At 42.0% G+C, this 16486-nt stretch overlaps 1 protein-coding gene across 1 annotated transcript; it reads left to right on the forward strand.

Annotated features, from left to right (window-relative positions):
- Nucleotides 1-5584: 5584 nt before the first annotated feature.
- On the forward strand, nucleotides 5585-14176 carry LOC134500413 (synaptotagmin-15-like). The gene is made up of 6 exons (XM_063307734.1): nucleotides 5585-5910; nucleotides 7686-7981; nucleotides 9100-9270; nucleotides 10449-10569; nucleotides 12286-12456; nucleotides 13518-14176. The coding sequence occupies exons 1-6, from the start codon at nucleotides 5745-5747 to the stop codon at nucleotides 13652-13654; spliced, it is 1062 nt and encodes a 353-aa protein (XP_063163804.1). The 5' UTR covers nucleotides 5585-5744; the 3' UTR covers nucleotides 13655-14176.
- The last annotated feature ends 2310 nt before the right edge of the window (nucleotides 14177-16486 follow it).

Raw genomic sequence — 16486 nt, forward strand, 5'->3', positions numbered from 1 at the left:
ATCACCAAACAATATACCTCTTTCTCGACAACCATCATTTTTAAAAGATCATTTGCATTTCTCCTTTCTCCAGAAAGGTTGCAGTGTGTTTCAATGGCTGCCTTCTTGATTTATAACTGGATCTGAGCAGCTTCTTGTACTTGCTGTTGGTCTTCAGACAGATTGGGCAAACTCATTTTCAAAACAGATGAAATAAAATGCTGTTTCCACAGTTGGGGAACTCAATTGCTCTGGTTGAACTCAGCAAAGGTATTCTGGGTTTACACATCGCTGGGAATGGACAAATGGCTTGCCCTTGGCCTGTGTGCTAAACATGCTGGAGGGTGTGATTAAGCTGTGGCAAAGAATCCATCACATTGTGTTTGGGTAAATGTCATGAGCTGAGTGTTTTTGGATGCACACAAGTATGCATGCCAGGCACAGGTTGTAATATTTCACACCATCACACGTTGGGGCCTATTGTGACTAAACAGAAAACACGAAAATAGTTCCCATACTAATCTGTGAAAGCAACCAGCCAAATTTAGTGCAAAAAATTATGGTGTGTTAGTAGTAAATCAATAAGCTGGAATTGTTAGCCTGAATTCTGTAAACAATAGCTTTGTAAAAATATACATTGCAGGTGGCATAACACACTCTTTGGTACAGTGAAATGCTACATATAAAATATATAGCCTTTGGTCCAATGTTTTTCAACCCTGGCCACTTTAAGATGGTGGACCAACTCCCAGAATTCCCCAGCCAGCTATGCTGGGAGTTGATGTCCACACATCTTAAAGTGGCCAAGGTTGAGAAACACTGCTTTGGTTTATTATACTACATGCATACAGCACATTGCCCAAAGCTGCATGTGTGATTCCTTAAGATGAAGCCAGCTCATATCAAGAGCTTGCAAATGGCTTGTAGATAGATCCTCCTGCATTTGCCCAGTGTGACACCCCCCAGAATATTTGGCTACAACACCCATTATCTTGAACCTACAGTACATGCTGGCTGTGGATTATGGGAGATTAGTCCAACACATCTGAAAGGCCCAAGATGGGAGAGGCTGAAATAGTCAATGTTGGTGAAGTTAATTTTCCTTCCAGCTGTTTCCCCAAAGCTATGTGGAGGCCAGATAAGAAAATCAAGGCAGCAGGTTTTATAACACAACCAAGTTTTCACTCGTCTTCTCTTGGTGTTTTCTGCTTAACTGTCCTAGCTGTGAGACACACACTGGGACGAGGAGTAGTTCTCTAGTGTTTATTACTGCTACACAAACAGAATCCTAACAAACTGAAGAAGCGTGGGAAAAACCCAGACATATAAACCCCAAAAGCTAAGGCGGGCCTGATCTGTGTCTCTTTGAATGGCTGCTTAATTCCTCAGTACTACGCATGCGTTTGCCACCCTGGATGGGAGCCCCTTCCTGCTCGCCATCATTACTCATGACATCAACCTTGTTAGCATTTCTCCTCTCTTCTGCGCGTAGTCAGTGTTGATGGTAGAGTGGGGAGATGGTGGGGATACCATGATAAGTGGAATGGAGGAAGTTAACCAAAGCCTTACGAGATGGGTGGGGAGGAGCTTACCTAGATGGCTTCCAGCTTCCATCTGAATTTGCCAATGGTGAGACTGTAGAAAAGGTAGTCAGACCTCTGGCTGAGATCTCCTCATGAGCATTCTTGCTTGTTCTTTGCATGGGGCAACTGTATCATGGGAAAACTAGACATACAGTATACTCAAGCAGCACTTGGGATCCTATTTATGAGTGAGTGAAGTCTGTGGAGTCCTTGGTGCTCTCTGAGCCTGGTGGTTTTCTTGTAGATGTTTCACTGCCCAGCTAAGTAACATCATCAGTGCTGGAAGGGGTTGGGGTTAAAGCAAACCCCACTCCCTTCTAGCACCAGCACTGAAGATGTTCCCTATTTGGGCAATGAACCGTCTGCAAGAAAACCACCAGGCTCAGAGAGCACCAAGGACTCCACAGTTCAACCCTGAGCTACATTCTCTTCTATTGGTGAGTGAAGTCTCATTGAGTTGAGTTCAGTTCCTGGGGATAATATACAGAAATGCTCACCATTTTAACCTCTCTTTAGTAGTAATCTGAAACTCTTCCAGGAATGTTCCATTCAGATCTTTGATCCCGTCTACCCATCTTTTCTGTTGTCTTCCCCTTCTTCTTCTCCTTCTCTCAGCCTTGCCAAGCCTCATCTTTTTTCCTAGCCCATCATCCGGTTGCACCATACAAGATTCAATCCAATTCAGTTCTGCGTTTTCTGGCATGGGCCCTCCTGCAACAGGGCCAGGAAGCAATACTCCGTTTGTATCAGGAAACATACGTATCCTTCAGTTCTGAGTCTCGCCTGCCCAGCTTTGATTGCATTTTCTGAGCTGCCCAGTTAATGCTTCATCTCAAAGAGTGAAGGAACGGAAACAAATAAAGCTGTGGCATAGTTTGCTGCCCGTTCCCAAGCCCTGCGAATCTGCACACACTTCCCCGTTCCCCACCCAGTTCCTTCTGCGAAAGGAAAGGAAAGGAAAAAAATATCTTTGTTAGAGTGATGTGAGCACCCTGCTCAGATCAAAACATGGGTGTAGGGATGTATGTATGTGCCGGTTTCTTCTTCCAAGGACTGGAGCCCCCAAGAAGGAAAGAGGCTTTGCTTATATTGTCAGTGGCTGCCAATCGTTCTGTCAAAGGAAGACCCAGGGCTGGGTTTGGGATCCCTTCACTGCAAGAGCAGAAATTATCCTCCTTGATGTATGCCAGTGGACTGCCTTTGCCAGCAACTCCCTGAAGTGCTTCTCCAGAATAGAATGTCCACTATATGTACAGTGACCATATTTCCTGGAAAACATAAAGGACCAGCCTGAAAAGGGGGCAGATCTGAAAGAGGTTCATAAGGATAAAAACATGTTTAATGGTTTATGTTCATAGCTTTGTTTTACGGGGGAAAATTCAAGAGCGAAACCAAGAAAAACTTGACAAAAACGCATATTCTAATAAAAGATATCTAAAATCACACAGTACGAGTAAGTTTATTTCATAAAGAACTCCATTTCCATATTTTTCACAGGATTGTGAAAGACTGTGCTACTATTTGTACGGTAAAAGTTAAATCACCAAAATGAAGGATCAAAGTGAGTTCTTGAAAAATAAAGTAATCTAAAGGACAGCTTTCTGAAATAAAGGACTGTCCTTTATAATGAAGGACATAGGGTCACAGTACCTATATGGCATCAAGAGAGAGAGACTGGGGATTGGCATCCCTGCCATAAATCATTCCCTGTCTCCAGATCTTGTTCACACAAGTCACCTGTTGCTAATAACTACCCATTTTGCTAGTTCAACCCTGATTAATTGATATTGTAAACCTCTGCATAAGAGAATCACAGAGCACTTTCCAAGACAGAAAATCGCAAAACCTTAAAAGCAATTTTTACAACCTACTCCATAGCAAGGCAAGGTAAAATATAGGTAGTCCTCATTTAGCGATTGCCTCATTTTGTGACTGTTTGCAGTAATGACGGTGATGAGAAAGTAACTTTGCAACCAATCCTCACATTTACGACCTTCACGGGTCTGTAAAGCCAAGGAAAGGTGAAGTAGGATTGTAAGCGCAGTCGCAATTTCACTCAGCAACTGCTTCGTTTAATGACCGAGTTGCTGCTCCCAGCTGTGGTCACAAAATGAGGACTACCTGTATTTATCTCTCAGGCACGGTGAGATGAGGTTCTCTACCAGGGTGCTCACACCCCGGAAGATCTGGCATGACCAGGATATAGAGCCACATGATTTCCTCCAGAGATCCTCAGGAGATCTCCCTCATTTGCAGAAGGGATGGGTCTGGCCCCTTCTTGAAAGAGGAGGAAGTAGGGAGGAAGAAACCTCAGTATATACTCATCTAGTGCTTTGAGCAGCTGGTGATTATAACTATGACTTCTCTGGTATTTGCTCATTGACCCTTAATTCTGTTTATTTGCCCTTTTAGCTACAGGGCAGGGTGGAGATGGACTTCCCCAACTAAGTAGAAGGTGGTGGATGGAGACATCAAGTAGCCCCTGGATAAGGGCTGGAAGGACACACAGAAGTGTTGTGTATTTGAAGAAACGGGGTGGGAATGAAGTTGGAGCAAACTTTCCCCCCAAGCAGAAAATAAGCATCTGCCAGAAGGTTGGGCAACCTGATTTTTCTTTTTGCTGTACCTGTGTGTGTTTGTGTACCCAGAACAGGTAGTTGCTGTGGCTGGTGGAGTGGTGGGTGGACTTCTTCTGCTGGTCCTTCTGGGGATAGCAGCATACCTCTTTTGGAAGAGTAAATATCTCAAGGGGTCTTATGAAGAACTGACTGATCCATCCACCCCGGTTTTGCAGGAGCCAGATGTTGCTCAGTCAACTTCAGGTCCTCCTCAAAATGCCAGGTAAAAATGTCCTTCCTGCTGGCCACCTCCTGCCTGTGGGGACAATGATGAGAGGATCTCTGTCCCATCATATTCTCTGGGAGCTTCTTCTTCTGCCAGGGTGGGGAGTCCAGTCTAGTCCCAAGTGGGTCATCTCGGTAGGTCAGGCTTTGGGGAAGGAAGATCAGCCCAGGGAATCCAAGACTTCTCTAAACACTGGGCTGGAGACAGGGTCTCACTCATCTTTCATCCCTCTCTACCAAGTAGCAAAAGAAATACAGAAAATACGAATAAATAGAATGGAGATATTTAAGGCCCTTAAAAGCATGTGATTCTTCAATAAAAGCAATGAACAGCAGACAGTTTGCTCTTTTCCAGACCATTGAACACTCCCTGTCTGAATAATAACAGTGTGAATAATAAAGTGACTGTAAATAACTGAAAAGCACACCACATTAAGAGAGAGGCAGTTTCAACAGATTTTTCCTTTGCAAGAGCTGGGGAAAACTCTTATTTCTAATTATCAGCTAATTGGAGACTGAAGATGTCCTTCTTGAGCATCAAGAATGTGAACAAGGAGGGAGGAAAAAGAACTGGGAAAACTGGGGAGAAAAAGTTTGTGTCAGCTCCGGGGCAGAATTTCCACAACCAACCTATCAGTATAAAGCTCCCAAGCCTTTGGGATTGCACTGATCCACCATTAATGTGATGCTGAAGCATCTTTGGCAGTGATGCACTGTAATTAAAATATATAAGCAAACCAAATGGAAGTTTTCAGAGCATGCTGCCTATTCTTATAATTAGATTTAAGGCCCCTGAAGTAGTTGAAGGGAGATTAAACAAGATGTGTCAGGTTTCAGAATCTACTTGTCATTGGATGATACTAAAAAGTTTATAGTAATTTAGCCATGATTTGGGGGTTCTTTGGGCATTCATGTGGTTAAGGATGGGTTTCAATTTGAAACCATTTTTCCACAGGAAAATTTAAATCTCCTGGGTTCCTATCCACTTTTTTTCAAATTAAGTCAAGCCAAGAAGAAGGCTTTGTCTTCTGTCTGTCTGTCTGTCTCTCTCTCTTTCTCCCTCTTTACTGGTTTTAAACGTTGTTTCTCACTTTTATTCATTTATTCATATTATTTATTAGAAGAAAAGGAAAATGCAGCTCTAGAAAAGTGCTAAAAAGCAACAAGCATGACCAATTAATGTCAGGCACCTTTTTAATTTCCTTTGATTTCAGTGGGGAGAATTTAAGCTCCAATTTCTTCCATTTCAGTTGGAAGGATTCCAGATGCTCAACCTTGCCCGCATTCTTTTCAGAGCATTTAGATTCCTGATATATTTTTGTTTTCTGAAAGTAACTCAATGCTGTGTTTGCCTTTGGACAGAGCAAGAAGTGTTCCTTTTATTGTTCCACCCAAATTTCATCGGCAAGGGTGGACCGATACGATAAATGGAGAACAAGTTCAAAAGGAGAATGACTTTTATGTTACGCCAGATTCTGGGCCTCGATCCTCTTTCCATTCTTTAGGTAGGTTGGCACTCTTTAGGTGAGTAGAATGTCAGGAATTGGGTCTGCACAACAATCCAGCTTCGGTATTATATTTAATGAAAATTGCTATTGTGCTGCTGTTTAAATAAAATAGTTTCCTGTTTAAATAAAATAGTTTCCTGTGAGTTTGTACAAACAAATGTATCTGTTAGAGACGGAGGAGGAGACTTATTAAAGTAGTTAAGGTCCAAAACCTATTTTGATGGTACAATGGTGTAACCTGGTTTAAGATCACTTCCTGTATTTCCAGTGGAACTCAGAATACTGTAAGTGAGCATTTGTTCCAGCCTTGGATTGGCTTCCTACCTACATGATCCCACAGAAATTGTCTTTGGTGACAATTAAGCCTATGATAGTTGTACAGGAAACATGCTGGGCTGAGTTTTCAACCAATGCTCTGCAACTCTGCATAATCTGGGGAGAATAATTTCCTGTTGGTGGGAACTTTACTTCGCAACAACTCCTGACTCTTGGACTGATGAGTGTGAGGCCCTGTAGCTTCACACTAGTGTTTCCATGTTGGTTTGATAAAATGAGAAGATGAAAAGTTCCTTGATGGCATGGTGCGCTGCTGGCTTTGCAGCCCTCCCCCCTGCTCCACTGGAGCAGAAACACTCATGGTGTAGAAGATACTATAACAAGAAATTTGGAACATCATCAAGCTAACTTCAGAGGGTGTATATGTCCTGATGAGATCTCCAGGTGCAAAGCAGAAAGTTTAAGGTGATGTCTTAGTTAAGAAGAACATGCAGTTATCTTGTCCCCATATCATTTATTCTCCTAAATTCTTTCATTTGGATTGAAATAAATTGCACTTAAGGTCTGCTGTGAAGTTTGTAAAACAGCAGATCTTGAAGCCTATATGTGTGGATTTATACTGCTAGTGTAAATAATTGTGCAGAAAAAAGGAACCATATTTCCCCAGAGAAACCTGTATCAGAAATGCAGCATATTGTCTTGTTTGTTCACCACAAAATTTCCTTTTTGTTTCTTACTTGCAAATATGTAAGTATAGTTTTTCGTTTCATATTTATTTTGGTCATTGGCCAGTACAATACATAAATATCATACAATATTATAAAATACTAGAACTAATATAGGTATCATATGTGAGTTCATGAAGACACACAGGTTGCTTGAAAATTGTCAGCTTAATCCCAAGATTTTTTGTATGATTTTTCAGGTCACAGGCACTGCTGTGCAATTTTAAGTGAGATCATGGCCATCAAAAATAAAATAAAATAAAATAAAATAAAATAAAATAAAATAAAATAAAATAAAATAAACATGTTTAAGTAATAAAAAAGGTTAAATAAAACATTTTAAATGCTGAGATTCTTCTGAAAACACAGAGATACTGTATTGTGTGTTTTGTGTATCTTGAGATTTGGCTGCTTTTAATTAATTAACTCCTAATTAAGAGTCCATTGGAGTTGGATGACTATAAAATTTAAATAAAGAACTAAAACTTTCGTTTTAGGATTCATTGATTATCTTCTACTGATTTATTAACTAACTTCATTGAACCGTATTACATTTAAGGGGTGGAATGAAGTAACATGCAGGTTCTGTCTTGGAGGCTTGATCCAGATCACTTTCAGAAGCCAATTATTGTATCATCGTCATCATCATCATCAAATGAAATGTGTGGATGATCCCCAGTGAATTCTGTAGAAACCATCAGCTTTTAAGTACGTTTTGCCTGTCTCATGTTTTTAACTCAGTGAGGCTGATGTTTCCTTTCTCTCCTGAAGCTGGAGCTTACCTCGTAGGGACCATTAATCCAGAGCTCTACCGGTTTCCCGAAGACAAGAGTGAGACGGACTTCCCAGAGGGAAATATTGGTCGGCTTTGGTTCTCGGTGGAATACGAGAAAGAGTCAGAAAGGCTCCTGGTGTCCTTGATCAAAGCCCGAAAACTGCAGCCTCCCTCCGGTTCCTGCAACCCCTTGGTGAAGATCTACCTCCTACCTGATGAGCGACGTTACTTGCAATCTAAAACAAAACACAAAAATCTCAATCCCCAGTTTGACGAGAATTTTGTTTTCCAGGTAAGCATGCTGAGGATGAGCTAGATCACTTTGGACAGCTGACAGCCCGAAAATGTCTACCCTAGCCTGGTGGGCCTTCATTTTTAATGAGAAGTTCCTTTGGGAGGGGGCAATTGGACAATCGGTGGGAAGGAGGCCAGCTAATCTTTCTGAGGCTCAGTCCAGTCCAGGTCGTTCAATCTGACCCTGAAAGAGTTAAATCTCATTCAAAGCTCAGATTCAGTAAAACAAAGTTGTAGGGAAACACAAACTGCTAGAAGTTCTGTTTTTTGTTTTTTTTTAACATTTCAGAAAAGAGAGTTCTTTAAGATCCAGAACTTTATGAGAAGATGAAGCATGGCACATTTTGTAGAAATCAGGATGAGTTTACACAGCTATATTCATATGGATTTTTTAAAGCTGAGATTGTCAGGAAGAAGTTTGGCAGTCTCAAACTTCCCTTCCCAGGAGCCCTCTCACCCTGGCCCTGCCTTCTGCTGTGGCTTAGTGGCTTGGTAGTTCCCATTGCCACCTCCAATGTTCCAGGGCCTCCATTCCCTAACTTCGCTCTATGAGATAAATAGGGGTCTTAAAACCACCGATTTCTTTCTGTCATGTGGGTCAAAATGTTAAAATAGAAACAATTCTAATCATGCTAGTTCCTGGCCATGTAATATACAGGAGTGTGGCTGGAGGTTTCTTTTCCTTTTTTTCCTCCTTGCCTCACCTTGGGAGATAGACTCACCTCACCAGAGGGAACTGGGCTAGAACGTATGTGAGAGAGCGTCCGTCCCTTGTGAAGATGTGGATTCTATGTCTTCCCTGTCTCACATGTAAGCTGGCCAGCTGTGAATGTCAGGTTTGCAGCCAGCCAGTCACAACAGCCCCAAAACAGCCCTCAAGACTGTATCACCCCAGATGGGGTGACCACAGTGGCCTAATAGAAACATCATTCTCATTTGAGGGCAGTCCATTTAACTGTTGGATCCAATGCTCCTTCATCCTTCATGAAATCACGAAGAAGGTCCCCTATGGAGAAAGTGACTGGAAAAGGTTATCTTGGTCTGCCTCATGTTTGGAGTAGAGCTGTGGTCAAATCCAGCCCAACCGTTTATCCTCCTCTGCTTCCTACTATCTAGATTTCCAGCAGTGTCTTGTTTCAAAGGACACTGAAGTTCTGTGTCTACCATGTTGATAAACAGAAGAAGCACATTCTCCTGGGCCAAGTTATCTTCCCCCTGAAAAATGAAACCTTAGCTGAGGATGGGAAAGTTGTTGTCTGGAGAGATTTGGAACCAGATACCCTGGAAGTAAGTGATGAATGCAAGTTCTTTACATAAAAAGCAACATGGCTTTGTTTTTGCTTTTTGAGGACAAGTTTGTAGGCAGTGAATTTGATGGATCCTGACATACTCTCTATGCTGATTAGTATTCACACATTATCTAACTTCCAGTGTGATTGTTTTTAACTTAGTGTGATCCATGCAATTGCTCACTTGTGTGTGGGAAAACTTTTAGTGTCATTTTAAATTTGGGGGGAGCTCCGGGGTCAGAGAGAATGGGGCAGTCATGACAAAAATTGGTTGAGGCTGTTTTTTCTTTTGATTTTGTCCTAACAACCAGGAAACACACTGAAACAAGGAACTGGTCTCTAATATTTATTGCTAGTACTTACCAGGAATCCTAACAAACTGAAGAAGCGTGGGAAAGCCCAGACATATAACCCCCAAGGGTTAAGGTGGTCCCGATCTGTGTCTCTTTGAATGGCTGAACAATTCATCAGTGCTACGCATGCGCTTGACAGTCTGGATGGGAGCCCCCTGCTCGCCATCCTTACTCATGACAGATTTGGTGGGACATTTCAGAGCAAGTTCTCTGCTTTCTAAGCTATGTTAAGTCCATGCTAGGAGCTACAAGCATCAAGTATGTCCTGCCTTGAAATGGTGAGCATTTGTGCCACGCATTTTTAACAATAGTGGAGATAACTGGGAATACAAATAAGGGAAGTGAGAATTCAATTAAGTCCTGAAACCTCAAACGAGACTTACGTTCAAACTAAACCATTATGGGTTCTTCAAGAAACCCTGGCTTAGCGTTATGTGTGAGTACGATCAGCAACAGATGGGACGAGCTAAGAAAATCTTATTGACCTTATCTTGCCTTCTTCCCTCTTCTCAGTCCAATGTGGGAAATTTGTTGAGGAAAGGAGCCTGATTTTGCTGATGTGGGATAACCTTTCCCATTTCAAGCTGAGTAGTGTTCTCCTCCTTCACCACAGTGCTGACCACTGTCTTCTCCACCACCACATCTGGGGTGGATAAGGACTCAATTTAATGAGGGACAAGAAGTATAGTTAATTACTGCCTCATTAGCTATGTCATTTATAGTCCAGCTATCCCACTGATTGGGGTGAGCAAGACGTCAAGTAGTGGAGGAGATAATGTTTGTTCAAGACATCTGACCCATGTCTTCTTCTACCTCCTCCAAGCCACCTTCTGAACATGGCGACCTCCAGTTCTCCCTCAGCTACAATGACTACCTGGCCCGTCTCACGGTGGTGGTGCTGAGAGCTCAAGGTTTAAAACTCCAGAATGAAAAAAGTGCTGTTGGTCAGTATGGGGAGACACCTACAGTTGTTTTGCTTTGTTCCGTTTCTCCAGCCAAGTATAGTTGGTAGGAATAATTTTGTCTTGCTCATGACTGCATTCTGAATAATGGACTAGCTGATGACAATCTCTGATCTTCAACTGGAAGGTCAACATTTGGCTAAACTGGCACCTTCATTCTTCAACCGTGAGAGGAAACTAGGCAAAAATTGAACATTTGAATATGTTTTCCACATCTCAGTTTCAGTCTAAATTGCTACCCTTCCTGGGTTGCAAAAATCCAGACCACTGGATGGCAGGGTTGATAGATTTCTTGTTTCTCTTTGCTGCCATCCAGTGCTTATTCAGAGTGTTGCAGCAGCCTACACTAAATTCAAGTAATACCTCCATGTACTTTAGCCCCAAATTCCTCTGTTTCAAAAAGTGTTTATCCTCGATATCAAGAAATTGTATTCCCAAAGATTTTACTTGAGACTCAATGTCAATGTCAAATGTCCTCTAAATATTCTTAAGACATTTCAATATTTGCTTAATATCCTATCTGTGTTTGACATCTCATGATCTTGCATTGCAATATTTGACATTTGCTATTTACCGGCTGGTATGTAAACTTACCTACTCCAATCTATTAAAAAGTTGACAAACAGTGATTTTTGAGGGTACTATTAATCATTCACATTTCACACACCCCTACTTCTCTCTTTCCCATGGCACCCCAGATAGGCAATGCAGGTGTGGTCCAAAAAGTCAGGTTGACAGATGGAGAGATGCAATCAAAGCTCTGTCTGTTTTTGTGTGTGTTGCATGTGCAATGCAGATAAAAACAGGTGGAACATTGATCACATCATTGTGGCCACCATCTTGACTGTTTTTTACCATATCCTGAGGTCAACCCTGGAGTGGGGGGATCTGGACTCATTTCCCCTATGTTGGCATCTACATGCTTATGTTGCGAACAAAAGATCTCAGCTGCAGGTGACACCCCGCCCCCCAGATATCCATTTTCATGGCCCTCTGAGAGCTTCTCCAAGGTCACATGGCTGGAATTTTGTGAGTCAACAAATCACTGATTTTTAGTGCCATGATTTCTAGGCATTTGCTTTCTCTTACAGTCATAATAGGGTGTCTAGGAGGTTTAACACTTCTATTTTGCAGGGACCCCACCCACAACCTGCCAAAACTAAAAAAGCCAACCATTTCAGCTCCAGAGACATTTCTACCATGTTCCTATAGCTTTTGGAGGCTGAAAAAAAAAAGAATTGAAAAGTTGTGTATTCCTGCCCCTGTAGATACCTGAGGTGAGAATAGATCACACTCATAGTGGCTGGCTGAATTTAAATAGTGTAGGATAGCACTGGAAGGAGTCTGATATCAAAACTATGTTTTTAAACTTTCTCATAAGGAATCAAGAGATGATAAGCTCGAAGCATTCGATTTATGGTAAGTTACAAGACTTTCCATTAGCTGTTTGAGCAGCAAATGTTGAATGTTGGCCAAACTTCATTTTAGACATATCCATGTCTAGTTTCCAACAAGATCAAAATTTCTACTTATCCATGCTTCTGGTTGCCTGAAAATTTGGAGCATTGTTGCAGGTGCAGCCCATTAAATTAATTAAAATTATATTTTGAGTGGTGGTCTTCCAAAGGACAATCTTTGGAGGCTGCATTTGACTATTGCTTTCTTCTCAGTATTTCCAACCTCATCCTTTTGTCCCAGATGTGTTTGTCAGAGTGTCACTAATGAACCACAATCAGTTCATCAAAAGCAAAAGGACCAGAGCAATCATTGGATCCTCCAATCCATTATACAATGAGACTTTTAGCTTCCGGGTTGACCAGTTGGACCTCGATGCTACCAGTCTGTGCTTGTCTGTTCTCCAAGGAGATGGTAAGCAGCCTATGAGGTTAGTTTCAAGAGTCCTGAATTAATCTTGCACAGGCCTAATAGGTGCCTCTCCCCTGAAAGGTGCCTGAAGATCCTGGAAATAATTCCATACTTGGTAGCCAACCAACATTTCAAATCCCTAGTCAGTCATGAAGATCTCGGGATGATCTGAGGTCACTTATTGCCTCTTAACTTACCTTGCAGGCTTGTTGGGAGGGAAGAGGAAGAGAGATTATTAGATTAGGTCTTTTCACTTATGGTCAGAAACTAATATGAAGCAGAGGGAAAGCATCAGGAAAATGGCCTTCAGCTTGCAGAGGACTGAGTTTTGTTACTTCATCCCTCCTGCTCTCTGTTCAGAAAAAATCACCAGATGTTATTTCTAGTGGAAAAGAGGCATGCTATCTATCACGCTTCATCTGCCCTGTGTAAAGATCTCCAAGCTGGTTTCTGGAAAGAATTATGGAACACAAAAGGCCCATCATCTCTGGCCAAAGTAGCTACTGCAGGGAGCTGAATTTAGCTACTTGAAAAGGGGGCCAAATTCTTCAGACTTTTAAGTTGTTGCTTTTATACTAACAAGGAAGGAGAAGAGGCTATTGTGAGAATCTGGATATTGATGCCAATGCTGTGGTACTGTGAACTTCTTCTCTGGGTTGGAAGAGGAAGGATCCCATTTTGCTTAGCCCCATGTGGCAAAATACGTTGGCTCAATCCCTGCAGACAGCTTCCTATCCATTACTTCTTCAATATTCCTACTGTAGATGAGTTATAGCTGCTATAGATGAGTTACAGCACAGGCAACCACTAGATGACTTGGGATGATCTCTAAAAGCTAAGCAGGGTCAGCCCTGGTTAGTATTTGGAGGGGAGACCATTAGGAAATCTCAGAACTAGGACTCCCCTCAGTTATATTCTCAACCCATCTGGAAAGTGCCAAATTGTGGGAAAACTGAGTTAGAAGTTTTGACCACCCAAGAATGTACAAACTATTCTTGTATGTACAAATCTGATGCTGATCATTATTATTGTTTAATTCTCATTGTTTTTCTGACCTTGTTTAGAAACCTCCTCACTGGGCTGTGTGATTGTTGGGCCCTTCATGTACACCCGGGGGAAGGAACTAGAACATTGGAATGAGATGATCAGTAAACCCAAGGAGCTGGTGAAAAGATGGCACTCACTGTCGCTTAGCAGCTGAAAGATGGAGTGCTCTGCTGCTTTTCTTACAAGAGAGTTTAACGTTATTATCTCCACGATGGGTCCGTCCGAGATACTTCCTGCTTCAGTTCATCACAGAAGTTCTGTGCCTCAGTGATCAATGGCAAGGAACAACATCTCTAAGGAGGCTGGATCTCATTCTGATCTCATGCTAGTGGATTATTTCAAATCTACTGAACTGCAATGAGAAGATTGTCTGATCCTAAAAATCAGAAGAACTCATCAGTCACTGAGAAATGTGTGCTGGCTGTATTGCTACATTTACCACAACTGACATTTGATGTGCTTAACCCCAAAGGTCTGTGAATTACTAGAATAATGCATCCTTAAGTATAATCCAGAACTGAAATCAAGGAGTTTAAGAATACCTACAACAGGGTGTTTTCTTTTTTTAAACCCCAGACCAATTACTGTTTATGAAGCCACAACCTTCAAGGGAATCTTCTAAAATGATACTGCAGCATTTCTGCTGAAAGCATGGGCTATTGAACAAAATGGGATAAACACCATAAGTTCATTTTAGTCATTTATTTAGCCAGTTTGCGAGTTATTAACAGAATATAACCTTCAGAATACTTAAACTGGAAAATTCAGATAGCTAAAGGCTGGCTTTTCCATCACAACTCGATGGAAGTCTGCTGCCTAAAATGTTTCCATAGCTTATTTGTTGTTCATCTTGGAAATACCCGTCTAGACCTGTAGGATCTCATAGTGTTATCAGTGAAGAACTGAATAAAGTTGCGCAGCCGGAATGGTGTAAGGATCAGAGAGTTGCTTTAGTAAGCAACTTCATAAACATTCAAGCTATCTCCCTGGTGAAATATCCATGGATTACCTCTGCTTACTAGTGACAGTAGAAGAAATGGACACTCTGGTTTCTATCATGGAGTTGTCAGAAAAGTTGATTCTATTGACAAGAGAGTGGTAGTTTAATCCAGTGTTTCTCAGCCTCAGCAACTTTAAGCTGCCTGGACTTCAGCTCCCGGAATTCCCCAGCCTTGCTTCAATTCTGGGAGTTGAAGTTCACACAGCTTAAAGTTGCCAAGGTTGAGAAACACACGTTTAATCCTTTCTATAGGGAGGAATGAGTTGTTTCTCTTCCCTCACTAACAACAATTAGCTTATTACTTGCCTCCTAATTTGGCAAAGAGCTGGCAGAGAAACACAACAATGGGGAAATAAAGGAAAGCTGATCTGTGCAACCACCACTGTAATATCTGTGTTATTGGAATTGTTTCCTGTTGCATGAAGACTTTTCCCATTTTCATGCTAGTCTCCCACGCCTAGGTGCAATTCTAGTAAGTGAAGTGTTTTAGCTACTACGTGAGTCTTGAAAACCAGATTACGGATCTGTACACAAATACAAAAAATGTTCACAAAGTAGGGCTCCCCTCCAAAAAAGAACCCCCCTTTTCTATCTGAAATTCAGCCAAGTTCTGGTAAATTCTACTTGTGATCCTTTGCTGTGTTCACAAACAGCATGTACATTCTTTAAACAAACGTAGGGGAAAAATCAAGTGATTTCAGAAACTCCTCTGAGAGTCAACCCGTGATCTTTTGTAGCTATTAATTTACTCCTTAGCTCAACAGCTCTTGAGTGAAGGAAAATAAAACCGGGAAGCTAGTTGAAACAGGAACGGCTTTTCTGCAGAACAGGATACAGTATTAATGAGTCCCAATTCCCTTTTGCAAAAGCACAGGATTTTACTCTTTACTGCATTATTACGGTTAAAGGCGTTCTGGTAAAGTGCCATGTCCTTCACCGAGTAGAAAACAAAGACTTTATATATTGTGTAGAAATAATGTCATTTGTTTCATTTTGGCTTGGCTCGCTGTGGGAATCTGGGCACTGTGGTCTGCAGGCCATGCTGTAGTGTTCATGTCCCCATGATTAGAGATGAGCTTGTAAATGCTGATTTCCAGGTAATCCAAAGGTCTCAATGTGCATTAACAGACATCCTGGCTAATGCTGGAAGACTACCATCCCTTTTATTGCAGGGCGGGGCACATTGTTGCAAAACATGTTAGCCCAGGATCACCACAATATTGGCAGCCATAACGGGGTTTCAGCTCGTGAAACTCATTGTTTTGTAAACCATGCTTGGGGCGATGTGTGAATCCAGCTATCCTTGCTTTTGTTAACACACTGTGATCAAGCAAATGAAGACTGAGCGTAACGTCCAAACCCACCACTGTGCTATGTTCTGTGTTGGCTGGTGTATCGCAAAAGAACACGTGCTTGGTGTCACTTGAAATGTCTTTGAGCCATACGTTGTATATTTTTGATGATCTGCCATGCATCGCATTTTGTTAAAATAAGTATCGCAAAGCCCAAGAAACAAGGCATTTCCCCTGCCCCTCTCAAGTGGGCACTGTATGTCTCATCTTACATAAAAGGGCATTTGAGAATAATAAACTGTTGCACATTCTCTAATGATTGTTGCACCTTGTCCGTAAGACCTCAGACGCTGGTACCAGGTTCTGCCTCGCTTTCTGCACGCACCTTCTCAAAGGCCCATCCCTCACAGTTTTCAAAGTACACAGTTTTGTTGGGCACAAGGAGCTCCAGGAAGGTTAAAAAAAGAAAAGAAAAAATCCTTGCCTACGTAGGAAGCCACTCAGGTGGTGAAAATTGCCAGGCAAATACTTCAGAAAAGACAAGCAATTGCTTTTCTAATTGCGAGGATAAGGCCTCTCCACCTGGCTCCACGCTCTGGGCTGAAGCAGCAAGGGAGCCACTCGAGCGAGAGGCTGGCTGCTGCAATTGGCAGGGAGCGAGGCGTGCCACCCAGTGCCTTTAGACTCTGAACTC

Source organism: Candoia aspera, chromosome 6, assembly GCF_035149785.1.
Source record: "Candoia aspera isolate rCanAsp1 chromosome 6, rCanAsp1.hap2, whole genome shotgun sequence".
NCBI classification, from domain to species: domain Eukaryota; kingdom Metazoa; phylum Chordata; class Lepidosauria; order Squamata; family Boidae; genus Candoia; species Candoia aspera.

Bases quoted from the DNA above. Each gene is read 5' to 3' on its own strand.
- LOC134500413 (XM_063307734.1), top strand. From the start codon at position 5,745: ATGCTGTGTTTGCCTTTGGACAGAGCAAGAAGTGTTCCTTTTATTGTT. The intron at 9,271-10,448 runs GTAAGTGATGAA...ACCTCCTCCAAG, and splicing joins TGGAACCAGATACCCTGGAA to CCACCTTCTGAACATGGCGA. The intron at 12,457-13,517 runs GTAAGCAGCCTA...GACCTTGTTTAG, and splicing joins GTCTGTTCTCCAAGGAGATG to AAACCTCCTCACTGGGCTGT.